Source organism: Canis lupus, chromosome 21, assembly GCF_011100685.1.
Source record: "Canis lupus familiaris isolate Mischka breed German Shepherd chromosome 21, alternate assembly UU_Cfam_GSD_1.0, whole genome shotgun sequence".
Taxonomy (NCBI): Eukaryota; Metazoa; Chordata; class Mammalia; order Carnivora; family Canidae; genus Canis; species Canis lupus.
This window is the reverse complement of record NC_049242.1, coordinates 21,635,524-21,662,882: the sequence shown is the minus strand read 5'-3', so window position 1 is coordinate 21,662,882 and position 27,359 is coordinate 21,635,524. Positions and strand designations below refer to the sequence as shown.

The 27,359-nt window shown below is 43.9% G+C and overlaps 2 protein-coding genes across 21 annotated transcripts in view; one reads left to right on the top strand and one right to left on the bottom strand.

Annotated features, from left to right (window-relative positions):
• Positions 1–8,191, top strand: part of MYO7A (myosin VIIA) — an 84,361-nt gene extending 76,170 nt beyond the window's left edge. For 4 of the 7 annotated variants that reach the window (XM_038568530.1, XM_038568527.1, XM_038568532.1 and 1 more), the window contains 8 exons: positions 476–563; positions 746–852; positions 4,095–4,280; positions 4,730–4,846; positions 5,919–6,002; positions 6,897–7,016; positions 7,599–7,742; positions 7,830–8,191. In XM_038568530.1, coding sequence (XP_038424458.1) covers positions 476–563; positions 746–852; positions 4,095–4,280; positions 4,730–4,846; positions 5,919–6,002; positions 6,897–7,016; positions 7,599–7,688 — 792 coding nt within the window. In that variant the 3' untranslated portion in view covers positions 7,689–7,742; positions 7,830–8,191. Of the gene's footprint in view, positions 1–475; positions 569–745; positions 853–4,094; positions 4,281–4,729; positions 4,847–5,918; positions 6,003–6,896; positions 7,017–7,598 lie in introns of those variants that run through there. The other 3 variants (XM_038568528.1, XM_038568533.1, XM_038568534.1) reach the window with 3 other exon arrangements.
• A 1,794-nt stretch (positions 8,192–9,985) lies between these two features.
• Positions 9,986–27,359, bottom strand: part of GDPD4 (glycerophosphodiester phosphodiesterase domain containing 4) — a 119,045-nt gene continuing 101,671 nt past the window's right edge. For 5 of the 14 annotated variants that reach the window (XR_005375631.1, XR_005375632.1, XR_005375633.1 and 2 more), the window contains one exon: positions 10,321–10,441. Coding sequence is in view for 3 of the 14 variants with exons in the window: in XM_038568522.1 (XP_038424450.1) it covers positions 10,188–10,441 (254 nt within the window). In the remaining 11 variants the exon portion in view is untranslated. Of the gene's footprint in view, positions 10,442–27,359 lie in introns of all 14 variants that reach the window. The other 9 variants (XR_005375625.1, XR_005375628.1, XR_005375630.1 and 6 more) reach the window with 5 other exon arrangements.

Below are 27,359 nucleotides of genomic sequence, written 5' to 3'. Positions count from 1 at the left end.
AGGGCCCAGCTTTTGAGCCTCTTCCTGTGGGAAGGCTTCCCTGATCGTGTAGATCAGGTGCTCTCTCATAGTTCCCTGTGCATCCATGTCTGTCTCCTCATCAGCTGTCCTTGTGCCAAATACTGGGGATCCAGAGGTGATCACAGGGAGGTCCTGGACCCAGAGGAGCTTGAAGCCTGTGGGAGGAGCAGGTCACGATGCTGGAGAATGTCCCAGGAACGGACTGGGTCTCATCCTTGGCCTTCTCCCCACGGTCTAGGATAGCGTGCAGTAGGTCTTTGCTGAATGGCAAGTGGAATGACCATCACTCCGGGCAGGAAGTAGTCTGTGCTCTGGCACAACAGGCAGTCAGGGCAGAGTGGGACACCCCTTCTGGCTCCAAGAAAGGACCACCAGGAGGGCCTTGGGTGGGAAAATGAGAAAACTCAATATTGCTGGAACTAAAATGCATGGACCTGAATGCCCACATCCCTAGGTCATCAGTGTCCCTGAGAATGACTTCTTCTTCGACTTTGTTCGACACCTGACAGACTGGATAAAGAAAGCACGGCCTGTCAAGGATGGTAATGTGAGGCTGGCATCTGGGATCATCTGAGGCCCGGAGCAGGGCGGGTGCTGGCTCAGGGCCATACTGCGAGGCCCACCTGGGTGGGACCTAAGCTCCAGCCTCCTCCGGGGCTAGTGCTCAGCATGGGTGGCCCTCTGTGCTGGGACCCTCTGGGTGATCAACTGCCCTCTGCCACAGGAATCGTGCCCTCGCTTACCTACCAGGTGTTCTTCATGAAAAAGCTGTGGACCACCACAGTGCCAGGGAAGGACCCGATGGCTGATTCCATCTTCCACTATTACCAGGTGAGCTGCCTAGCACTTCTCTGCTGTTACTGCCTCCGTGTGCTGTTGGCCTTGTTATACTTTGGGAAAGCGGGAACCTTCTGTCCTTGCAAGGAGACGGGCCTCTAATGGCAAGGCCTCTGAGAGTCCTGCTGGGATTTGGGGAGTGGCTCAGCCTCACACTCTTCTTCCTCAGAGCCTTGTTGTTTCTTCTGAGCTCTTAATCCCCACCTGTTCATGTCCTTCTGTTGGTGAGGGGCTATCCTCTGAATTGAAGATTCTGGGTGTATCCGGATGTATCCGAGGCCTCAGTGTGAATCTGCACTTTCCAGCACAAGCATGTGTCTGCAGGAAGCCGAGGTTGTGGGGTGCCCTCATGTTGAACCTCTATTCTGTGTCTGGCACTTTTCACTCATTTTGCCCTCCCAGCAAATCCCAACAAGTAGGCATGGTGTTCCCATTTTATAGAGGGAGAAACTGAAACTCAGAGAGATCAATTGATGTGATTAGGATTGCAGGGCAGGTGGAACTGGGGTTTGATTCCATGTCTTCACAGCTGCAGATTCAGTGATATTTTCTGGGCTCACTTACCTTTACCATTTATCTAAGGGGCAGGCAGACCAGGATTCTGGGAAGGATGGGGGACAGGGATGGTGGCTACCATGGTAAAGAGAATGCTAGCTTGGGAATCAGCAGGGCTCATTCACCCATGAGCTCTGCCTCTCTCCATGGTGCCATGCGATGAATGGCAACTACCAATTTCCCCAAGGCAGAAACCCAAGTCAGTCTTGACATCTCCCTCTCCCGTTTTCCATGTCCCAAATCATTCACCTGATGACTTCACCTCCCAAATCTCTCTAAAATCCATCCACATCTCTCCCCTACTATACCAGCTCAGGTCAGTCCCTCATCTTCTCTCATCTGGTGAAGCTGGTAACCTTCCCCTGAGCTCCCCTGTCCATTGTTCCCCCCTTTGAATTCATTCTCCACAGGGTGGTCATCATGCTTTTGGAATCCTCTCAGTGCTTCCTTTGCTCTCAAGGTAGAACCTCAAATCCTGACTGCAGCCCTGCATGGAGAGTGCCATTAGCTACTTCTGCTGCCTTGTCTTGTACCCAGTTCCCCTTTGTTCACTTCACTCCAACTACATTTTTTCAAATTCTCAGGTATTCTAAGGAACCTCTGTAACATTCTCTCTTCTGGGAAACTCTTGCCTAGGTTCCCTACTTCACCTACTGAGTTTTAAATGTCATTTCAATCATCATAAGGGAAGTCTTCCCTGTTCCCAAGACTAGATCAAGTCAACTAGATGTATCCTGTGATAGCACTGAGAGCAATTCCTTCAAAGATTGTAATTATACATTGATTTGGGTGTTGGTTATTCTTGCCTTGACTATAAGTTTTATGAGAGTAGGGAGGGTTTATGTTATTTAAGGCCTGGCTCATAGTGATAATGAATATATGTTGGCTTGGTGGATGGGTGAATAGGAAGTGACTCAGTGAATGAATGGGTGGAAGGATGGATGGTGAATGAACTTATGGGTGGATATTGGTGGGTGGATGGATGGACAAATGGTAAATGGATGTGGGTGGGTAGAACCGTATGGATGGGTAGGTGGATGGATGGAGGGATGGGTATGGATAGGTGGATAGGTGGGTGAGTAGTTTAAAAGGTGGATAGATGGATAACAATTGATTCAGGTTTCTAATCTGCAGTGTGTGTGGGTGAAGGGAAGGGCTTTTTGCTAGTATCTCCACTTTTAGAAGACAGTTTTAGGTTATAACCATAGATCTATACGTATGTTTTTATGAAGTACCTGTGTGTGTTGTGGAAAGGTTCATTATTTTGTAACATCTAAGCTTTTTGGATATCCTGAGGTGACAATGTGTGATAAAATGTACAGCTAGTGAATTAACCAATTTTTAAGTTTCTCTTTGTTATCATTGATAGGAAAGAAGCATCTTGGACATGAGATTGTTAAGCTGACTCTGAGAAATGTCAGAACTTACTAGGTTGACAGCAGAGGGACAGAAGGAAGTATAGAGGGAGAGTTGTATGCGGATGTTTTCGTATTTACATTTTAACGATAACTATTAACATGTATTAGTCTCTTTGGCTGTACTATAGGAATACATTAAGTGATTCAATGGAAACATACCTCCTTGCTAATTGAATATTATAGATTGGATGATGAATTCTTTTAGAAGCATTATATGTTGTGTACTCTGTTACTTTATGTCTCAGTTTTAATTGAACATTAAGGGAATGCAGTATTTTAATTGTAACTCTGCCAGTATCTTTATCTAGAGGCCTGTTGCCATTTTTGTCTTTTATATTTTTGTCGCCAAGAAAGGCAGGATTATATATTTTTTTCAGATGGAGTTCGTGTAGTGTATTCTTGGTTAACAAAATACTCATAGTTTGGGGACTTTGACATGATAAATATTCATGGTGTGTAAAAGCATGATACATAACTGTACGATCTTACATTAAAATGCTTACTTGTGTAGATACACACACAGAACCTAGAAGTCAAACTGTAAACTGCTTGTGATTATGGATGACTTTGTTCTTTGCTGCTTGTGTTTTTCAGTTTCCTTTTATGCACATATTAACTTTTAAAAAATAAATTTTTAAAAGTTAATAAAAAAAATAATAATCTGCAGTGTGTCCTCAGGCCAGCATGTTTCCCTGTTTCAAAGACTAGGTAAGACAGTTGTAAGGTTAGGGGTGGTGTTGGCCCTTTTGAGGCTTCATCTTTGCTTTTGGTCCACTCCTCATTCTCAGTTACTCTGTTTCTGGGTCTGGAAGTTCCAAGTGGAGGAGAGGCTGGTGCTGCACATGAAACCAGCCAATCTCAGGGGAACCAATGGGAGGAGGCCAGCCTGAGAGGTTTTTCCCAATGAAGGACAGCCTCAGAAGGTTTGGTGGTGTGGAATAGTCTCAGGCTCCTCAGCTGGTCACTCTGAGTCCCTTTGTCTTTGAAATGGGGCTGCTCAGCTCACCAGACTATTATGAGGGGAGATGAAATAGTATGCATACATGGCTTTGCTTTCCAACTCTAATGTGCTGGATCTGTGCAAGCACAATTGCCATTCCCTGTGCTGTGCTTTGTCCCCTTGGGGCACAGTGTCAGATGAGGCTGGAGAAGCAGGTAGGCCTGAATGCAGGGTAAGCAGTAGACCTCACATCAGGCTGGTAGGGAAGGAACCCACTTCCTTCCCATTCTCTCCATGCCTACGACCTGCTCTGCCTTTGGCAGGAGTTGCCCAAGTATCTCCGGGGCTACCACAAGTGCACACGGGAGGAGGTGCTGCAGCTGGGGGCACTGATCTACAGGGTCAAATTCGAGGAGGACAAGTCCTACTTCCCCAGTATCCCCAAGCTTCTGCGGGAGTTGGTGCCCCAGGACCTCATCCGGCAGATCTCACCTGATGACTGGAAGCGGGTGAGTACGGAGGTGGTGGTAGGACTCGGGACACTGCCAAATGAGTCTCTGGGCACCCTATGGGTCAGGTGCTAGGCAGCAGCCCAGGGAAGTCTCTCTTGCGGAAGTCTCCCTGTATATGATAAAGTCCCATTTTCCCTTCCACTTGCTTTAGTATCCAGTCCTCCAGGCAAAGGCCTCACCTGGCTGCTTGGTAGCAATCTGCCCTGTCCTGGTTACCATGGTGACCTGATTTTACTTGATACTTTTTGGCCTGCTTGCTTAGGGGAGAGGAGAGAGGGAAGGGAGATCAGGATTCCATTGAGTGGGATAAACAAGGGGAGGGGAGCCTTCATGGCCTCTGGGACCCTCGCCCTATGCCTGGACCCCCCAGGGCCCGGGAGAGCTGGACAATGCAGGTGGGGCAGGAGTGGCAGGAGAGAGGCCTCTGACCTGTGCTTCCCCCACAGTCTATTGTTGCCTACTTCAATAAGCATGCAGGGAAGTCCAAGGAGGAAGCCAAGCTAGCCTTCCTAAAGCTCATCTTCAAGTGGCCCACCTTTGGTTCAGCTTTCTTCGAGGTGAAGGTACATTATGGGTGGCTTCTTGCCTCAAGGGGTGGGGGCAAGAAGGCACAGGAACTCCTCTCCAGGACTGTGGGTGACAGCGATAGGCCTCTGCCACCTGTACTGGCAAGGGAAGGATGGAAGCACCCTCAGCTTTGTACCACCTGGGTGTCTCAGTCCTGGGATCCGAGGGCCTACCCGAAGCTCAGCCTAGCAGGGGAGGCAGATGTGTAAACAAGCCAGAGTACCGGAGAATGAACTGGGTCATGTGTGACAAGGGGGAACCCTCATCAAAGTGCTAGAACCTGGGAGGCCTACCCAGACTATGAAGGCTGAGGAGGCAACAGCTGAGCTTTCCAGGAAGGACCCTGGGGAGACTGTTCCTGGCAGAGGGCCTAGCATGAGCACAGGAAGTACGAGAGATTGAGTATGGATGGCCACAGGGTAAGAGATGAGCAGACTGTGCTGAGGCAGCCTGGCAAGCAGGCGAGGGGGTGAGGTTTCCTCCTGCAGGTGGTGGCCGACACTGGAGGGTTCTAAACAGGGATGATGGGGTGAGAAATGCACTCTGACCATAGGGTGGGGGTGGGCCTAAGGGGCACGAGCAGAGGCAGGAGGATGATGAACAGGATGGCAAGAGAACTGTGGGAATGGCACAAGATGGAGAAGAGAGGGGATGGCCTCATTACATACCTTGAATGGGGGCCTTTGGAGAAGTCTGACTGTGCAAAAAGAGAGGGAGGTAAAGAGATAAGCTGGAGGCAGCAGGGATAGAGCTCAGGATTTTTAAATATGAAAGACATTTGGGCTGAGAGAGGAGATAGCCCAGACTCCTAGAGAAGCAGGAGAGAAGGGATGAAACTGCCACTGGGGAGGGTGAGAAATGGGATCATTTGGGGACCCATGAGGGGATCTGGGTGGCACTGAGGGCCCAGTAGAGATGGAGAACATGAGCTTGCAGCAGGGCCACCAGCCCTGCTGTAGCCCTGGCATTGAGCAGGCAGCAGGAGAGGGCAACTTAATCCTGGCACCCAGCTTTCCCTGCTCTGGGTTCCCCCAGCTGTATCTGATGGTTTCTGGCTCTCTTTGCTAGCAAACTACAGAGCCAAACTTCCCCGAGATCCTCTTAATCGCCATCAATAAGTATGGGGTCAGCCTCATCGATCCCAGAAGCAAGGTGAGCAGTAAAGGGGCAGGGGTGGGGAGGTATACTTCTCTGTGTGCACCTCTAACAATGGCCCCCAAACCCAAGCCTCAAAGAGCCCCTGCTGGCCACCATCCTCACTTCATCTGCCCTCTTGGCCACACATCTTGAGATTCTTTGTCTGTCTACTTTCTTACCTGCTCCATCAAAATTGCTCTCCTAGAGTCACTAGCCACCACCTTGCTACTGAATCCAATGAACTTATCAGTACTTGGCCTATCGGCATCACTGGACCCCTTACCAACCATTCCTTCCTTCCACAATGTTCTCTGTCCATATTGGTCAGGATGGCAGACTGCATTGGGTGGAGGTGGATAACTATTGTTCATATTTATGGGCCAGAGTTGTCCTCACTCAGCAAACCAGGAAGCACAGTCCTACTACATACCCAGGAGGGGTACAACTGGACAATTGGTAGAGTGCCAAGGACCACCATCTTCCCCTTGTGCTCATGTGCCCCACTTCCCTGGTTTTCCTCTTATCTCTCTTGGTCATTCTTCTCCACGCACACACATTGTGCTCCCCAGGGCTGTCCTTGTCATCTTGTCTTCCTCCTCAGGACCATCTCACTCAGCATCATAGTTTGTTTCTTTGGGCCTCTCAAATTTCCAGTTCCAGCCCCACATACCTCACAGCCTCTCAGACTTCCTTGGGTGGCCTACCATCTGGTCCCAAATGATGCATGGATGGAGGGAAGGCACCTGCCTCCCCCAGCAGCTCCATGGCAGAGCTGGCTTGTCTTCTTGCTCCTTCTCTTGTCCGACAGCTGGAGGCCTTTTCGGTGTGTGGTATCTATGGGTTGCAACTGAGGGAAGTGAGGCCACAGGGTCCAGACTGCATAGCTTCAGACTGTGTCTGCTTCCCTAGGACATCTTGACTACTCATCCCTTCACAAAGATCTCCAACTGGAGCAGCGGCAACACCTACTTCCACATCACCATTGGGAACCTGGTGCGCGGGAGCAAATTGCTCTGTGAGACGTCACTGGTGAGAGCTCTTCTATTCAGGCCTGCCTGCAGCTTCAGCTAGCATCCCAGGCCCCAGGACAAACATGAGTGCACAGCTTGGCCTGAGACTGGGATCTAGGGTCAGACTGGACCAAGGTCAGGTTGGTTTGAGACTCAGCTTAGGTCTGGGAGAGGGGCTTAATTTGGTGCTGAGAAACAGACACCTCAATTAATAACTATTGCTTGAATAACTTCAGTATCTGGGAACTGAGCCTTTAGCCTCTAAGTTCAACAGTGGACCCATTAGCAATGAGGCTTCTTGGACTGAGCTGAACTTCAGAGGTATGACTCAACTGGTAGAACCTTTAGTGTCACCAGTATGTTAGGGACCTACAAACTGGGGCCTTTATGTGGGGTCATAACAACTTAGACTCATCCAGCCATATATGGCTGATGAGTCTAACTCTTCAAGTGTACAGCTGGGGAGACTGGATCGAGAGCAGGACAGGATCCTCCTTTGTCGAGGGCTCTGCTCTCTACAGTTTCCTAGGAGAGTTCTGCATCTGAGTGGGCTGGCCCTGTCCCACTTTTTGTTCTGTTCTCTTCTTGCTGTTGTTTCCAGGGCTACAAGATGGATGACCTCCTGACTTCCTATATTAGCCAGATGCTCACGGCCATGAGTAAACAGCGGGGCTCCAGGAGTGGCAAGTGAACAGTGGGAGAGGTGGTGCTGGCTCAGGCCCATCAGCTACCTCTGCCTCTGCAGGTGGGGGAGGACTTTTGCCATCTGGGCAGGGAGGCTGGGCCAGCTGGCCATCATTGATTGCACCAACTTGGCTTCCTATCCTTCCAGCGAGGCAGCCTTGCTGGGATGCAGAACTCCCCTCTATCCACTCCTGAGGGCTGGTTCTAGCCCTGGCTTGCTGTGGCCTTCCCAGTTATAAGAGCCTGTGATCCTTGGATGCCTTTCTTAGACCAGTCCTACCATGTGACCTCCTTTGACTTCAAGAGGACAACCTAGTTCTCCACACCAGGACCAACCAAACCAAACCCAGAATATTTTGAAACCTAAGGGACTGCCTTAATTCCTGTAAGACCAGGATTCTCAGCTGGGATGAGGGAGACAGATCACTTTTATATATTGCAACGTGAGTGCTGAGCCCCTGTGCTAGTTACCCCTGTTCACCTCAGGGTATAAAGTATGTGTTTAATCTTTTGGTCCTATAGTGTCTTTGCTGTGGGAAGGGGGGAGAGAGTGGGGGAATGTGTGGGGGACAAAGACAGGGCTGTGTGCGAGTGGCCTGTATATCTTTTGTCTATGTGTACAGGGCTAAGCTGGTCTGAGTTTGGGGGTTGGGATGCCTGAGCCCAAGGTGTGCTTGAAAGGAGCTTAAAGGGACTGGCTGGGACCAGGGTGGGTTATGGGGTAAATGTTGGGACATTAGTCTGGGAGGTAGTAGCCTAAGTGTGCAGGGGCTGGGGACTAGAGAAGGAACCAGCTTCTGGGACTTGACTAGGGCCAGTGGAGCCAGAATAGCTCTTGCATCCTGTCAGAAATATCTCCTTGGTTCATCAACAACTCCAAGAAGGATGCTGCTTTGGGTCAAATCCTTATGTCTTGAGAGTGCCTATAAAATGTTACTTTGGGGGCAGCCCTGGTGGTGCAGCGGCTTAGCGCCGCCTGCAGCCTGAAGTGTGATCCTGGAGACCCGAGATTGAGTCCCATGTCGAGCTCCCTGCATGGAGCCTGCTTCTCCCTCTGCCTGTGTCTCTGCCTCTCTTTCTCTCTGTGTCTCTCATGAATAAATAAATAAAATCTTAAAATAAAAAGAACTTTGCTAAAAAAATAAATAAAAAATAAATAATAAAATGTTACTTTGTGATCAGGATGAAAGGACCAAGTTAGGCCATGATCTGGGCAGGTATGTGGGTGGGGGCTTTAGACAGGGAAGGTGTGATGTGGAGGTGGGGCATCCTCCTAGGCCATGATTAGGAGGAACGCCTAGAAAAGTGACGATGGAGAATCCCCTGGAGGAGGCATGTTGATGATCAGCCCCGAGTCCCCCAATCCTGCCACAGAGTCAGTCCTTAAGTGTCTTAGGACATCTGCATCTGGATGCCCAAACATTCCACAAGGAGTTCTCCCCAGCTTCCTGGGTGGGAGGGGCTGCTAGTAAAAATAGAGGCCCCAAGACCGCACTGCTCCCTGGGATGACCATTTGCTGAGACAGCTTTGCCCCACCAGTGTTTACTTGGCTCCACGGGTAGCCCAGATTCAATCTGAGCCAGAAGGAAGGTGCTGTGGTGGTCTGCCCCAACACCATCATACTGATGGAGATAGGGAGACTTAGGAGGAGTGTGGATAGGTGGAAGTCACACAGAACCCAGTTCACTGCTTCTAACATTTAGCTCCTAGACACAAGGGGCTCCAGATGTTTGTTCTATACTCTAGTTCCCCTTAAAGGCCTAGGGCTGGTGGGTGGGCACAGAATTATGCCCATCATCCCATTGCACAGATTACAGAGTGTGTGTGTGGGATGAGATCTTTTTCCCAACTCATGCCCGTGCCACTTCTCATTCACTCAGGATGGCATCACCTTTTGAACTCCTCCCCTAGTCTCTGCCAGCCTGAGTGATCACAGAAGAGTCCAGATAATACATCATTTACTTTCTAGGTTCCTGAGAGGTTGCCTTTATTCCCATGCTGATTGCACAAAGCCATTCCTTTAGCAGGGAGTGCTATGAAGGGTTAGGGTGAGAAACCCTGTAACATCACAGAACACACATCACAGCTTCAGCTCCAAGACCACACACAACTCCCTTGCCCATCCCCTTAAGACGCATTCTTTATGGAAAGCGCTAGACCACAGTGATCCTCCTGAGAGCCTCAATGGCCCTTCTGCACTCCTTCCTTGATTACCCATCACCACCCTTATGCAGAGAGGAAGAGGTAGGAGAAGGCAAGGTATGACCAAATTTTCTCCAAGGACATCCTGTAGGAGAAGGACATACTAGAGAAGGAATGCACTGTATGAAAGGATTCCTGGGAGGAGGATTAAACAATGGAGGTCTCCTGGGATTTTCAGATGGCGACCTCTTTGATGGGCACTATGAATCCCAGGGTTTCTGTGGCAGGGGAGTCAATGTGATTCAGTAGGGAGGGTCTGTCTGATGACTCCCCTGGGGAAGAACATTTGGTAATTTGTTCTTCTTAGGGGACACTGCTGGTTTGACCTTCCCCTTGGGGGATACTGGTGGCTTCACTTTCCCCTTGCACTGGTGGTTTCACATTCTCCTGGGGGGGATACTGCTGGACTGAGGGCCTCATGCTTGGGGGCTTCTGTGACACAGAGGAAGCTTGGACATCTGAAAGTTCTGGGGGGTTAGGCTGGCTGGAAGGTGGCCCCTGTTCAGGGGTTTTCCATGACTCATTTTCTATGTCAGGGGCTGCTGGTTCCTGAATATCTGTAGGGGATAGAAAAGACATAAAGAGACTCCTTTAGTGTCACTTACCCAATCTGTGTTTGCTGTGTGGTGAACTTACAGTCATCTCTTAAATGTCAGAACCACCCTCACTCCCTCAGGCTTATTCTTCTAAACTTCCTCCCCCCAAGATTTTGGGCAAAAACTTGTAAGTGGCCCTCCAATTTTGCTTGGGATAAAAACAAGTCCATTATGTGAAGTTATGGAAACTCCAAAGGGAGTCTCAAAAAGGAGCATTTGCTTAAAGATTATATATTTTACAGTGTTTCCCCACTAGAATATGAACTTGAGCCCAGGAACCTTTGACTTGATTGCCTCTCTATCCCTGGTACCCAGAAAATGTCACATAAGTAGGTGCTTGATAAACATTTTTTTGACTAATTGACTGATGGAAAAATTGGTAATAGACAGCTAGAGAGTTGAGATCTACTCTCCTACTCAGGGCAAATTTTTTAAATGGATAAAATACGAAGGAACATTAAAATTATTTAACAATATAGTGAGGAATGAAATGTGCAAATCCAAAAAGGTAAGCCCAGACCCAATTATACACTGTCTATAAGGAATTCACTTTAGATACAAAGACACAAATAGATTGAAATAAAAGAATGGAGAAACAAATACTTTGTTAACACTACTGGAAAGATGATGGTATTAATATCACACAAAGTATACTTCAGAGAAAGAATATTACCAGGAATAAAGAAGTTCATTGCTTAATGATAAAGAATTCATTTCATCAAGAAGACCTAACTCTAAATGTTTACACACCTATTAACAGTGTTTCAAAACACATGAAACAAAGACAAGACTGCAAATAAAAATCTATAATTATACTTGAAGACTTCAATACCCCATTCTCAAAAACTAATAGAACAACTGGGTAGAAAATCAGTAAGGTGTAGAACACCTGAAAAACACTGCTAGTTCTGGTCCAAGAGGGTGATGTAGGAAGATGCTGAACTCACCTCCTCCATGGACACCTATTTTATGGAGCAATTTCTCTTGAAGATGATCTGAGGGGTAACTGAACAGCCTCTTCACCACAAAAGAAACCACAAATGTAGTGATCTGAAGGGTCACCACACCTCAATGTTGATAGCAATATCCACAATAGACAAATTATGGAAAGAGCCCAGGTGTCCATTGGCAGATGAATGGATAAAGATGTGGTAGATGTATACAATGAAATACTACTCAGGGAGGAGCAAGATGGTGGAAGAGTAGGGTCTCCAAATCACCTGTCTCCACCAAATTACCTAGAAAACCTTCCAATCATCCTGAAAATCTATGAATTCGGCCTGAGAATTAAAGAGAGAACACCTGGAATGCAACAGTGAGAAGAGTTCGCGCTTCTATCAAGGTAGGAAGACGGGGAGGGGGGGTGGGGGGTGGGGGGTGGGTGGGAAAAAGAAATAAAGAAACAAAAGGCCTCCAAGGGGGAGGGGCCCGCGAGGAGCCGGGCTGAGGCCGGGGCGAGTGTCCCCAGGACAGGAGAGCCCCGTCCCGGAGGAGCAGGAGCTGCACCAACCTTCCCGGGCCGAAAGGGGCCCGCAGGGAGGTGGAGCAGGACCCAGGAGGGCGGGGATGCCCTCGGGTTCCCGGGGACAGTAACAGAGCAACTGCGTGCCCAGGAGAGTGCGCCGAGCTCCCTAAGGGCTGCAGCGCGCACGGCGGGACCGGTGGGACCCGGAGCAGCTCGGAGGGGCTCAGGCAGAGGAAGAGGCTCCGTGCGGAGGGGGCTGCGCGGTTCCAGGAGCAGCTCGGAGGGGCTCGGGCGGCAGCTCCGCGGAGGGGGTTGCGCGGCCCGGGAGCGCGAATCCAACAGCGCAGGCTCCGGAGCACAGGGCGCTGGGACACAGCCCAGGATCCCGCCTCCCCCGGGACAGGCAGAGGCCGGGAGGGCCCAGGACAGCGAGGACGCTCCTGCCCCAGCTGAGCAGATCAGCGGCCCCGCCCCAGAGCCTCCAGGCCCTGCAGACGGAGTTCCTGCCGGAGCTGAATCCAGGTTTCCAGAGCTGGCCCCGCCACTGGGGCTGTTCCTCCTGCGGCCTCACGGGGTAAACAACCCCCACTGAGCCCTGCACCAGGCAGGGGCACAGCAGCTCCCCCAACTGCTAACACCTGAGAATCAGCACAACAGGCCCCTCCCCCAGAACACCAGCTAGACTGACAACTTCCAGGAGAAGCCAAGGGACTTAAAGTACACAGAATCAGAAGATACTCCCCTGGTGGTTCTTTTTGTTTTGTTTTGTTTTGTTTTGTTTTGTTTTGCTTTTTGATTTGTTCCTTCCCCCACCCCCTTTTTTTTCTCCTTTCTTTTTCTTTTTCTTTTTCTTCTTTTTTTTTTCTTCCCTTTTTTTCTCTTCTCTTTTCTTTCCTTCTTTCTCTCCTCTCTTTTTCTCTTTTTCCCAATACAACTTGCTTTTGGCCACTCTGCACTGAGCAAAATGACTAGAAGGAAAACCTCACCTCAAAAGAAAGAATCAGAAACAGTCCTCTCTCCCACAGAGTTACAAAATCTGGATTACAATTCAATGTCAGAAAGCCAATTCAGAAGCACTATTATACAGCTACTGGTGGCTCTAGAAAAAAGTATAAAGGACTCAAGAGACTTCATGACTGCAGAATTTAGAGCTAATCAGGCAGAAATTAAAAATCAGTTGAATGAGATGCAATCCAAACTAGAAGTCCTAACGACAAGGGTTAACGAGGTGGAAGAACGAGTGAGTGACATAGAAGACAAGTTGATAGCAAAGAGGGAAACTGAGGAAAAAAGAGACAAACAATTAAAAGACCATGAGGATAGATTAAGGGAAATAAACGACAGCCTGAGAAAGAAAAACCTACGTTTAATTGGGGTTCCCGAGGGCGCCGAAAGGGACAGAGGGCCAGAATATGTATTTGAACAAATTCTAGCTGAAAACTTTCCTAATCTGGGAAGGGAAACAGGCATTCAGATCCAGGAAATAGAGAGATCCCCCCCTAAAATCAATAAAAACCGTTCAACACCTCGACATTTAATAGTGAAGCTTGCAAATTCCAAAGATAAAGAGAAGATCCTTAAAGCAGCAAGAGACAAGAAATCCCTGACTTTTATGGGGAGGAGTATTAGGGTAACAGCAGACCTCTCCACAGAGACCTGGCAGGCCAGAAAGGGCTGGCAGGATATATTCAGGGTCCTAAATGAGAAGAACATGCAACCAAGAATACTTTATCCAGCAAGGCTCTCATTCAAAATGGAAGGAGAGATACAGAGCTTCCAAGACAGGCAGCAACTAAAAGAATATGTGACCTCCAAACCAGCTCTGCAAGAAATTTTAAGGGGGACTCTTAAAATTCCCCTTTAAGAAGAAGTTCAGTGGAACAGTCCACAAAAACAAGGACTGAATAGATATCATGATGACACTAAACTCATATCTCTCAATAGTAACTCTGAATGTGAACGGGCTTAATGACCCCATCAAAAGGCGCAGGGTTTCAGACTGGATAAAAAAGCAGGACCCATCTATTTGCTGTCTACAAGAGACTCATTTTAGACAGAAGGACACCTACAGCCTGAAAATAAAAGGTTGGAGAACCATTTACCATTCGAATGGTCCTCAAAAGAAAGCAGGGGTAGCCATCCTTATATCAGATAAACTAAAATTTACCCCAAAGACTGTAGTGAGAGATGAAGAGGGACACTATATCATACTTAAAGGATCTATTCAACAAGAGGACTTCACAATCCTCAATATATATGCCCCGAATGTGGGAGCTGCCAAATATATCAATCAATTATTAACCAAAGTGAAGAAATACTTAGATAATAATACACTTATACTTGGTGACTTCAATCTAGCTCTTTCTATACTCGATAGGTCTTCTAAGCACAACATCTCCAAAGAAACGAGAGCTTTAAATGATACACTGGACCAGATGGATTTCACAGATATCTACAGAACTTTACATCCAAACTCAACTGAATACACATTCTTCTCAAGCGCACATGGAACTTTCTCCAGAATAGACCACATATTGGGTCACAAATCGGGTCTGAACCGATACCAAAAGATTGGGATTGTCCCCTGCATATTCTCAGACCATAATGCCTTGAAATTAGAACTAAATCACAACAAGAAGTTTGGAAGGACCTCAAACACGTGGAGGTTAAGGACCATCCTGCTAAAAGATGAAAGGGTCAACCAGGAAATTAAGGAAGAATTAAAAAGATTCATGGAAACTAATGAGAATGAAGATACAACCGTTCAAAATCTTTGGGATGCAGCAAAAGCAGTCCTAAGGGGGAAATACATCGCAATACAAGCATCCATTCAAAAACTGGAAAGAACTCAAATACAAAAGCTAACCTTACACATAAAGGAGCTAGAGAAAAAACAGCAAAAGGATCCTACACCCAAGAGAAGAAGGGAGTTAATAAAGATTCGAGCCGAACTCAACGAAATCGAGACCAGAAGAACTGTGGAACAGATCAACAGAACCAGGAGTTGGTTCTTTGAAAGAATTAATAAGATAGATAAACCATTAGCCAGCCTTATTAAAAAGAAGAGAGAGAAGACTAAAATTAATAAAATCATGAATGAGAAAGGAGAGATCACTACCAACACCAAGGAAATACAAACGATTTTAAAAACATATTATGAACAGCTATATGCCAATAAATTAGGCAATCTAGAAGAAATGGACACATTCCTGGAAAGCCACAAACTACCAAAACTGGAACAGGAAGAAATAGAAAACCTGAACAGGCCAATAACCAGGGAGGAAATTGAAGCAGTCATCAAAAACCTCCCAAGACACAAGAGTCCAGGGCCAGATGGCTTCCCAGGGGAATTTTATCAAACGTTTAAAGAAGAAACCATACCTATTCTCCTAAAGCTGTTTGGAAAGATAGAAAGAGATGGAGTACTTCCAAATTCGTTCTATGAGGCCAGCATCACCTTAATTCCAAAACCAGACAAAGACCCCACCAAAAAGGAGAATTACAGACCAATATCCCTGATGAACATGGATGCAAAAATTCTCAACAAGATACTGGCCAATAGGATCCAACAGTACATTAAAAAACTTATTCACCATGACCAAGTAGGATTTATCCCTGGGACACAAGGCTGGTTCAACACCCGTAAAACAATCAATGTGATTCATCATATCAGCAAGAGAAAAACCAAGAACCATATGATCCTCTCATTGGATGCAGAGAAAGCATTTGACAAAATACAGCATCCATTCCTGATCAAAACTCTTCAGAGTGTAGGGATAGAGGGAACATTCCTCGACATCTTAAAAGCCATCTATGAAAAGCCCACAGCAAATATCATTCTCAATGGGGAAGCACTGGGAGCCTTTCCCCTAAGATCAGGAACAAGACAGGGATGTCCACTCTCACCACTGCTGTTCAACATAGTACTGGAAGTCCTAGCCTCAGCAATCAGACAACAAAAAGACATTAAAGGCATTCAAATTGGCAAAGAAGAAGTCAAACTCTCCCTCTTCGCCGATGACATGATACTCTACATAGAAAACCCAAAAGTCTCCACCCCAAGATTGCTAGAACTCATACAGCAATTTGGTAGCGTGGCAGGATACAAAATCAATGCCCAGAAGTCAGTGGCATTTCTATACACTAACAATGAGACTGAAGAAAGAGAAATTAAAGAGTCAATCCCATTTACAATTGCACCCAAAAGCATAAGATACCTAGGAATAAACCTAACCAAAGATGTAAAGGATCTATACCCTCAAAACTATAGAACACTTCTGAAAGAAATTGAGGAAGACACAAAGAGATGGAAAAATATTCCATGCTCATGGATTGGCAGAATTAATATTGTGAAAATGTCAATGTTACCCAGGGCAATATACACGTTTAATGCAATCCCTATCAAAATACCATGGACTTTCTTCAGAGAGTTAGAACAAATTATTTTAAGATTTGTGTGGAACCAGAAAAGACCCCGAATAGCCAGGGGAATTTTAAAAAAGAAAACCATATCTGGGGGCATCACAATGCCAGATTTCAGGTTGTACTACAAAGCTGTGGTCATCAAGACAGTGTGGTACTGGCACAAAAACAGACACATAGATCAGTGGAACAGAATAGAGAATCCAGAAGTGGACCCTGAACTTTATGGGCAACTAATATTCGATAAAGGAGGAAAGACTATCCATTGGAAGAAAGACAGTCTCTTCAATAAATGGTGCTGGGAAAATTGGACATCCACATGCAGAAGAATGACACTAGACCACTCTCTTGCACCATACACAAAGATAAACTCAAAATGGATGAAAGATCTAAATGTGAGACAAGATTCCATCAAAATCCTAGAGAAGAACACAGGCAACACCCTTTTTGAACTCGGCCATAGTAACTTCTTGCAAGATACATCCACGAAGGCAAAAGAAACAAAAGCAAAAATGAACTATTGGGACTTCATCAAGATAAGAAGCTTTTGCACAGCAAAGGATACAGTCAACAAAACTCAAAGACAACCTACAGAATGGGAGAAGATATTTGCAAATGACATATCAGATAAAGGGCTAGTTTCCAAGATCTATAAAGAACTTATTAAACTCAACACCAAAGAAACAAACAATCCAATCATGAAATGGGCAAAAGACATGAACAGAAATCTCACAGAGGAAGACAAAGACATGGCCAACATGCACATGAGAAAATGCTCTGCATCACTTGCCATCAGGGAAATACAAATCAAAACCACAATGAGATACCACCTCACACCAGTGAGAATGGGGAAAATTAACAAGGCAGGAAACAACAAATGTTGGAGAGGATGCGGAGAAAAGGGAACCCTCATACACTGTTGGTGGGAATGTGAACTGGTGCAGCCACTCTGGAAAACTGTGTGGAGGTTCCTCAAACAGTTAAAAATATACCTGCCCTACGACCCAGCAATTGCACTGTTGGGGATTTACCCCAAAGATACAAATGCAATGAAACGCCGGGACACCTGCACCCCGATGTTTATAGCAGCAATGGCCACGATAGCCAAACTGTGGAAGGAGCCTCGGTGTCCAGCGAAAGATGAATGGATAAAGAAGATGTGGTTTATGTATACAATGGAATATTACTCAGCTATTAGAAATGACAAATACCCACCATTTGCTTCAACGTGGATGGAACTGGAGGGTATTATGCTGAGTGAAGTAAGCCAGTCGGAGAAGGACAAACATTATATGTTCTCATTCATTTGGGGAATATAAATAATAGTGAAAGGGAATATAAGGGAAGGGGGAAGAAATGTGTGGGAAATATCAGAAAGGGAGACAGAACGTAAAGACTGCTAACTCTGGGAAACGAACTAGGGGTGGTAGAAGGGGAGGAGGGCGGGGGGTGGGAGTGAATGGGTGACGGGCACTGGGGGTTATTCTGTATGTTAGTAAATTGAACACCAATAAAAAATAAATTAAAAAAATAAATTAATTAAAAAAAAAAAAAAAGAAATACTACTCAGCCATCCAAAAAATGAAATCTCACCATTTGCAATGACATGTTTGGAACTAGAGGATATTATGCTAAACAAAATAAGTCAATCAGAGAAAGACAATTATATGATCTCACACATGTGGAATTGAAGAAACAAAACAGGATCATTAGGAATAGAGGAAAAAATAAGACAAAATCAAAGAGGGAGACAAACCATAAAAGACTCTTAATCATAGGAAACAAACTGAGGCTCACTGGAGGAGAGTGGGGTGAAGGGGTATGGGGTAACTTGATGAACATTAAGGATGTAACGAGCACTGGGTGTTATATAAGACTGATAAATCACTGACCTCTACCTTTAAAGACAATAACACTTTATATGCTAATTAACTGAATTTAAAGAAGAAAAAAATCACACAGAGAATGGCAAGAAAGACACAAGAAGGGCAGCCTGAGTGGCTCAGTGGTTTAGTGCCGCCTTCAGCCCAGGGCGTGATCTTGGAGACCCAGGATCGAGTCCTGCATCGGGCTCCCTGCATGGAGCCTGCTTCTCCCTCTACCTGTGCCTCTGCCTCTCTCTGTTTCTCATGAATAAATAATTAAATCTTAAAAAAAAAAAAAAAAAAGACACGAGAAGGAAGGGAACCTCCACCACCAACTCTGCAAACTGCAGTAGGGAGTGGGGTGGATAGTACTGAGGGGTGGTGAACAGATTTGTCTGTTCTAAAGCACAGAAAAAAAAAAAGCTTTGGTTTAAAAGGGCAACTAGGATATAAAGGAAGCAGCCCCAGAAACCTGCCAAATAGCAGGAGAGCTGGCTGGAACCCTCTCTGGTAATAGGAGCTGGCAAGTGCCCTGATAGTGTGGATGGAAACAAGGTCTGGGCATCCCAGCTGGCTTACTGCCTCAGTGAGCTCCAGGCTCCTAGCCCACACCAGCCTAAGCCATCTCTCTAAGGCAGCCGCAGTGTAGCACATACTGGTACGATCCTGGTCAGTGCTTGTTACAACTACAGTCATCTTGCCAAGGTAACGTAGATGTAAAACACCATGGAACATTCTAGGTCCAAACCACTTTGGCTCCAGACAACTTGCTAAGGTACAGCACAGATGCACACCTCAGCTCTAGCTGTCCTACCAGGGTGCCTCCTGTGTTAAGTACCCTGGAACACCCTGGCTTGCACCCACTTCAGCTTCAGTAGTACTACCAGGGCACTGACTACATGAAGAATCCCAAGACTACCTCCACCTCTACCCATTTTAGCTTTGGCCATCCAGAGTGCCCTAGGAACCCCAACCTATAACCAGCCACAGCTTTAGCCAGCCAAAGTCACCAGACACATACAGTATACACAAGGGATGACCATAGGCAAGACCACTTCTCTTAGTTTATGAGAAGTAGCTGTTCTGCCTAGTTCATAGAAACAGACACAGAAAGTCAAGCCAAATAAAGAGACAAAGGAATATGCTGCAAATGAAAAATAAGACAAAACCTCAGAAAAAGAACTAAATGAAATGTAGATAACCAATTTATCTAATAAAGAGTTCAGAGTGAAGGTCATAAAAATGTTCAACAGACTGGAGAAAATAGTAGATGAACTTAGGATTTCAACAAAGAGAAAACATGAAAAATGGCCAGAATTTAAGAACACAATAAATGAAATGAAAAATACACTAGAAGGAAGGAACAGATTAGAGGATGCAGAAGAACAGAGATCTGGAAGACAGGGTAAAGGAGAACACCTGAGCTGAATAGCAAAAAGAAAAAAATTCCAAGATTTTTTTAAAAAAGTAATTTCTGTACTCAATGTAGGGCTTGATCTCATCCCTGAGATCAAGAGTCACACACTCTATCAACTAAGCCAGCCAAAGGTATTGAATATTAAATATTATAATAGTTTAATATTAAGTATTAATAATTCCAGAGCACTCTGGAAAAAATAATTTTTAAAAATGAGCATAGGATAAGAGGTCTCTTGGGCAACATCAAATGAACAAATGTTTGCATTATAGGCATTCCAGAAGAAGAGAGAGAGAAAGGCAGAAAAGTTAGTTGAAGAAACAGCTGTAAACTTCCATATGCTGCCTACAAGAGACTCACTAAAGACCTAAAGACACACACAGATTAAAAGTGAAGGGATGGAAAGACATATTCCATGCAAATACAAGGGGGGAAAAAAGCCAGAGTACTAATCCTTTTATTAGACAAAACAGCCTTTAAAACAAAGACTGTAACAGACACAAAGAAGGGCATTACATAATGATAAAGGGATCAATCCAGAAACAGGATATAACAATTGTAAATATCAATGCATCCAACATGGGAGCACCTACATACATAGATATTAACATTCATAAGGAGAGAAATTAACAGGGAATAATAATAGAAGGGAACTTTAACACCCTACTTACATCAATGGATAGACCTTCCAGACAGAAACCCAACAAGGAAACTGGCTTTGAACAACACATTAGATCAGATGGACTTAAGAGACAGATACAGAACATTCCATCCAAAGCAGAATATACATTCTTTTCAAGTGCACATGGAACATTCTCCAGACAGATGTGTTAGGCCACAAAATAAGTCTTAATAAATTTAGGAAGACTAATCAAGTCATCCATATTTTCTGACCACAACAGCATGGAATTAAAAATCAATTACAAGAATCAAAAAAACAGGGGCAGCCCAGGTGGCTCAGTGGTTTAGTGCCTGCCTTCCGCCCAGGGCATGATCCTGCAGTCCAGGGATCGAGTCCCACATCAGGCTTCCTGCATGGAGCCTGCTTCTCCCTCTGCCTGTGTCTCTGCCTCTCTCTCTATCTCTCTGTCTCTCATTAATAAACAAATAAAATCTTCAAAAAAAAAAACAAGAATCAAAAAAACAGAAAAGCACAAACATATAAAGGCTAAGCAACATGCTACTAAACAACGAATGGATCAGTGAAGAAATCAAAGAGGAAATTTAAAAAAATACATGGAGACAAAAAAAAAAAATGTAAACACAACAGTCCAAAATCTTTGGGATGCAGCAAAAGCAGTCCTAAGAGGAAAGTACATAGCAACACAGGCCTTCCTCAAGAAACAAGAAAAGTCCCAAATACACAACCTAATCTTACGCCTAAAAGAAGTGGAAAAAGAACAGCAAATAAAGCCTAAATCCAGGAGGAGAAGGGAAATAATAAAAATTAGAGCAGAAATCAATGACATATAATTAAAAAGAAAAACCCTGGTAGAACAGATCAACAAAACTAGTAGCTGATTCTTTGAAAGAATAAACAAATTGGAAACACTCTAGCCAGACTTGTCAAAAAGAAAAGAGAAAGGACACAAATAAAATCATGAATGAAAGAGGAGAGATCACAACCAACACCACAGAAACACAATTTTAAGAGGATATTATGACCAATTATATGCCAACAAATTAGGCAATCTGGAAGAAATGGATAAATTCCTAGAAACATATAAGTTGCCAAAACTGAAACAGAAAGTAGAAGAAAATCTGAACAGACCCATAACCAGCAAAGAAATTTAATAAGAATAAACAATCTCCCAACAAACAACAGTCCAGGGATGGATGGCTTCCCAGGGGAATTCTACCAAACATTTAAAGAATTAATATCTATTCTTCTGAAACTCTTCCAAAAATAGAAATGGAAGGAAAACTCCCAAACTCTTTCTATGAGGCCAGCATTATCTTGATCCCCAAACCAGACAAAGACCCCACTAAAAAGAATTACAGGCCAATATCACTGATGAACATAGATGCCAAATCCTCACCAAGATACTAGCAAATCAGATTGAACAGTGTATTAAAAGGATTATTTACCATGACCAAGTGGAATTTATTCCTGGGCTGCGGCAGGGTAGGGCAGGAGGGAGTTCAACATTAGCAAATCAACAACATGTTATGCCACATTAATAAAAAAAGGGTAAGAATCTTATGATCCCTTCAATAGATGCAGAAAAAGCATTTCACAAAATACAGCATTGTTTCTTGATAAAAACCCTCAAGGAAGTAGGTATAGAATGAACATATCGCAATATCATAAAGGTCATATATGAAAGACCCACAGTTAATCATCCTCAATGAGGAAAAACTGAGAGCATTTCCCCTAAGGTCAGGAACACAACAGGAATGTCCACTCTCATCACTGTTGTTCAACATAGTACTGGAAGTCCTAGCCTCAGAAATCAGACAACAAAAAGAAATAAAAGGCATCTGAATCAGAAAAGAAGTCAAACTTCATTTGTTAAAATGTCTATACTACCCAAAGCAATTTACATGTTCAATGCAATCCCTATCAAAATAACACCAGCATTATTCACAGAGCTGGAACAAAATATTCTAAAATTGGCATGGAACCATAGAAGACCCTAAATAGCCAAAGCAATCCTGAATAAGAAAACCAAAGCTAGAGCCATCAAAATTCCGGACTTCAAACTCTATTATAAAGCTGTAGTCATCAAGACAGTATGGTACTGGCATAAAAATAGACACCGAGGACAGTGGAAAAGAATAGAGAACCCAGAAATGGACCCTCAATTCTATGGCCAACTAATCTTTCACAAAGGAGGAAAGAATATCCAGTGGAAAGAAGGCAGTCTCTTGAATAAATGGTGTTGGGAAAACTGGACAGCAGCATGCAGAAGAATGAAACCGGACCACTTTCTTACACCATAGACAAAAATAGACTCAAAATAGACGAAAGAACTAAATGTGAGAAAGGATTCCATCAAAATCCTAGAGAAGACAGGCAGCAACCTCTCTGACCTTGGCCACAGCAACTTCTTGTTAGACATGTCTCCGGAGGCAAGGGAAACAAAAGCAAAAATGAACTATTGGGACCTCATCAAGATAAAAAGCTTCTGTACAGCAAAGAAACAATCAACAAAACCAAAAGATCCCAGTGGCATTGTTTACATCTTAAAATTCATATGAATCTCAAGGGGCCCTAGAAATCCAGAACAATCTTGAAAAAGAATAATAAAGTTGGAAGACTCACATGCCTCCTGATTTCAAAAAAAGCTACAGTAACCAAAATAGTGGGGTATAAGCATAAAGACAAACCTATAGACCAATGGAATAGGCTAGAGAACACAGTAATAAATGACTTTATATATGGCTAATTGATTTCAGGAATCATTTCAAGACCATTCAATGGGAAAAGGACAATCTTTTCAAAAAATGATGTTAGGAAAACTAGATATCCATACACAAAAGAATGAAGTTGGACACTTAACTTGCACCATATATGAAAATGAACTAGAAACAGGGTCAAAGACCTAAAGGTATGAAATAAAACTATAAAACTCTTTGAAGGAAACATGGGGGAAATCTTCATGACAATGGGTTTGGCAATGTTTTCTTGGATATAACACGAAAGAGTCAACAAAAGACAAAATGGACATATTGGACTTTATGAAAATTAAAATCTTTTGTGCATCAAATGACACGAATCAAGAACAAAAAAGGCAAACCACAGAATAGGAGAAAGTATTTTTAAATCATTTATCTGATAAGAGATTAATATCGAGAACATATTTATATATATTAATATATATTATATATATTAATACATATTATATATTCTCTCTCTCTTTATATATATTATGCTCATTTGACAGAGGTGGCAAGTGAGGCTCAATGAAATTGAGGAGATGCATAAGACGCAGAAACAGTAAATGCGAAAGTCAGATTCCAACTTAAGACCAAAAATACATGTTCCTTCCATTATAAGATTCCCTCAGAGTCTTGTGGACTACTAAAACTGAACAACAAAATGAACAACCAGATTTAAAAATAGCCCAAGGACATAAACAGATATTTTCCCAGAGAAGATATATACCAATTGCCAATAAGAACATTAAAAGAGGGGCAGCTGGATGGCTTAGTTGGTTGAGCATCTGACTCTTGATTTTGGCTCAGGTCATGACCTCAGGGTTGTGTGACTGAACCTCATGCTAGTTGTGGAGACTGCTTGAGATTCTCTCTCCTTTTCTTTGCCCATCCCCCATGTGTGCATGTGCTCTCTCTCTCAAAAAAACAAGCTCATGAAAAGATAGTCATCATCACTATTTGTTAGGGAAATACAAACCTAAACCACAATAAGATACCACCTCACACCTACTAGGATGGCTATTATTAAAAAGAAAATAATAGAAGTTGGGGAGAACGTGGAGAAATTAGAACCCTTGTACAGGGCTGTGGGAATGAAAAATGGTGCAGCCACTGTGAAAAGTGGTATGGCAGTTCCTCAAAAAATTAAAAATAAAGGGGCGCTAGGGTGGCTCAGTCGGTTAAGTGTCTGCCTTTGGCTCAGGTCATGATCCCAGGGTCCTGGGATCAAGTCTTGCATAGGGCTCTCCGCTCAGTGGGGAGCCTACTTTTCCCTCTCCCACTCTCCCTGCTGGTAGGCTGTCAAATAAATAAACTAAATATTTAAAAAAATAGAATTTCTGTACTATTCCACAGTTATACTTCTAGATATATACTTTAAAAAATTAAAAACAGGGACATTAATAGATGTTTGTGTGTCCATGTTTATAGCCAAAAGGTGGAAACAACCCAAATGTCCATGAATTGATAGGTAAACAAAACATAGTCTACACACATAATGGAGCATTATTCAGTTTTAAAAAGGAAGGAAATTCTGATACATTTTACAATATGGATGAGCCTAGAATGGATGAACCTTGAAGTCATTATGCTAAGCAAAATAAGCCAACCATAATAGGACAAATACTGTATGATTCCATTCGTATCAAGTACTTAGAGTAATCAAAATCACAGAAACAAAAAATAGAATGGTAGTTGCCAGGGACTTGGGGGAGAAATGAGGAGTTATGCTTAATGGGTACAGAGTTTCAAGGGTTTACTTTCAGCTTTCTTAGGGTATAATCAGCAAATAAAAATTGTATATATTTAAGGTATATCACTTGATATTTTGATATACCTCTATATTGTGAAATTATCACCACTAACTAATCTCATTTTATTTTTTGTTTCTTTTTGTGTTAAGAACATGTAAGATTTGTCCTGTTAGCAAATTTCAAGTATATAACAGTATTGGTAACTATAGTTACATTGCTATATATTTGATCAACATCTCTCCATTTCTTTCTCACCTTAGCAACCACCATTCTATTCTCAGCTTATTGGAGTTTGACTATTTTAGATCCCACATGTAAGTGAGATCACGGACTATTTGTCTTTCTATGTCTGCCTTATTTAACTCAGCATAATGTCCTCTAATTTCATTCATGGTGTTCCAAATGGCAGAATTTCCTTCTTTTTAAAAGCTAGAAGCCAGCCAAGCTACTTCTACCCACTGAATTAACAAGAAAAAACCTACAGTGAAACAAGGAGGAAAGGCTGAGACACAGTCTTGCCATAAACCTCATCCCCAGCATGGTAATGCACAACCAGAAGGAAACTCCCTTTGGCTTCTCTCTGAGAAGCAGAGTTTGGACACTGCATCTGGTGCCCCCAACTTTTAAGACTTCTGTCTGAAAGATAAGCTCCCAAAACATCTTGCTTTGAATGTCAATGGGGCTTGTAGCTACCAAATATGTAAGGCTGTAACAAACCCAGAAACCATTCTTAAAGGACTCATGTGGATTCACCATGGTGAACACCCAGGACCCAGTGCAGAGGCAGAAGAATAAAACACTCTATCTTTCCATGAAAGGGGGGACAGGCTTCAAATTTAACATTTATCTAGGGGCCAACTCCAATACTCTCCAGAGACTACAGTAGCTGGTGAGGGCCATGTTTATATGTTCTCTTTCTGCCTTGCTCCAGGTCAACAGTATTTTCCAGAAGGGAGGCTGAGCACATGCCTGCTGCCCTGATTTTTGTACTTGCTACCCAGAACATGCCCCTTGATCACCTGGCTCTGGTGGTCAATGGGGCCTAAATTCATGAGTCTCACAGGACTATAACAGAGAGACAATTCTTAACTGGCTATCCCCCCAAAAACCCAGCACAGAGTCAGCAGCCAGAAACACCTAGTCTTTCTGTGAAAGAGGCCTATTTGCTTATTTTAAAAGTTGTAGCCCAAGAGGCAGGCTTTTAATTTAACCTACATCTAGAGGTCAACTGTAATCCTCTCCAGAGACCAGGAAGGCCAGTGGGCACCATCTTCGTGCTCTCCTTCTACCAAGAAAGGGGTCTGTACACACATCTGATAACCTGGTTTTTGTGACTGCCACCTAGAAGACATCTTCTTTAATAGCCTGGCTCTGGTAACTAGCAAGTTAGTATTCACAGGTTCAACAAAATGGTAGCAAAGAAAAGTTTAGAATTGGCTAAACTCTCAGGGCTCAGTGCAGAGAGAGCAGACAGAAACTCCCATTTCCCAGACTTCCCTTGAAAGAGGCCTATTTGCATACTTTAAAAGCTGCTAATGGGATGCCTGTGTGGCTCAGCGGTTGAGCACCTGCCTTTGGCTCAGGGAGTGATCCAGAGATCAAGTCCCACATCAGGCTCCATGCTTGGAGCCTGCTTCTCCCTCTGCCTGTATCTCTGCCTCTGTGTCTCATGAATAAATAAATAAAATCTTAAAAAAAAAAAAGCTGCTGAGGATCTGACTTTAAAAAACCTGCATCTAGGTGCTGAGATCCTTCCCTGTTTTGGACACAAAAGGTCTTGGCAAACTCTCACCTACTGGAGCTACTAAGAACAAACAAGCATGTGCAGACAATCATAAAGTTTTGAGAGACAACAAGAGCTGGAGCAGGGTTGAATAATAAGGTTCATCTCTTACACCAGACCACTCTTCCAAGACTCAGAGAGATGGCTGCTTTACCTAAGGCATGGAAATCAACACAGTCAAGGAAAATGAAGAAATAGAGGAATGTGTTCCAAATGCCAGAACAAGATAAAACCTCAGAAAAAGACCCTAATGAAAAAGAGATAAGTGATTTACCTACCAAAGAGTTGAAAATTATAGCAATAAGTATGTTCACCAAGGTCAGGAAACAATGAATAAACAAATTTAAGAATTTCAACAAAGAAACAGAAAATACAAGAAAATACCAAGCAAAAATTACAGACCTGAATAATACAATAAATGAACTGGAAAAATTCAACAGAGGGGTTCAACAGCATACTAGATAAAGCTAAAACAGGACAAGCAAACTTGAAGGCAGCAGTGGAATTCATCCAATCAGAAGAGTAAAAAGGATAAAAAATAGTGAAGATTGCTTAAGGAGCTTATTGGGCCATATCAAGTGGACTAATACGCAATTTATAGGAAAAAAGAAAAGAGAGGGAAAGGGGTAGAAAAGTTATTTGGAAAAATAATGGTTGAAAACTTTCCTAACCTGGGGAATGAAGCTGATATCCAGGTCCAGAAAATCTTAAAAGTAGCAAGAGGAAAACAATTTGTTACATACAAGGGAACCCCATAAGATTATAAGCAGATTTTTCAGCAGAAACTTTGCAGGC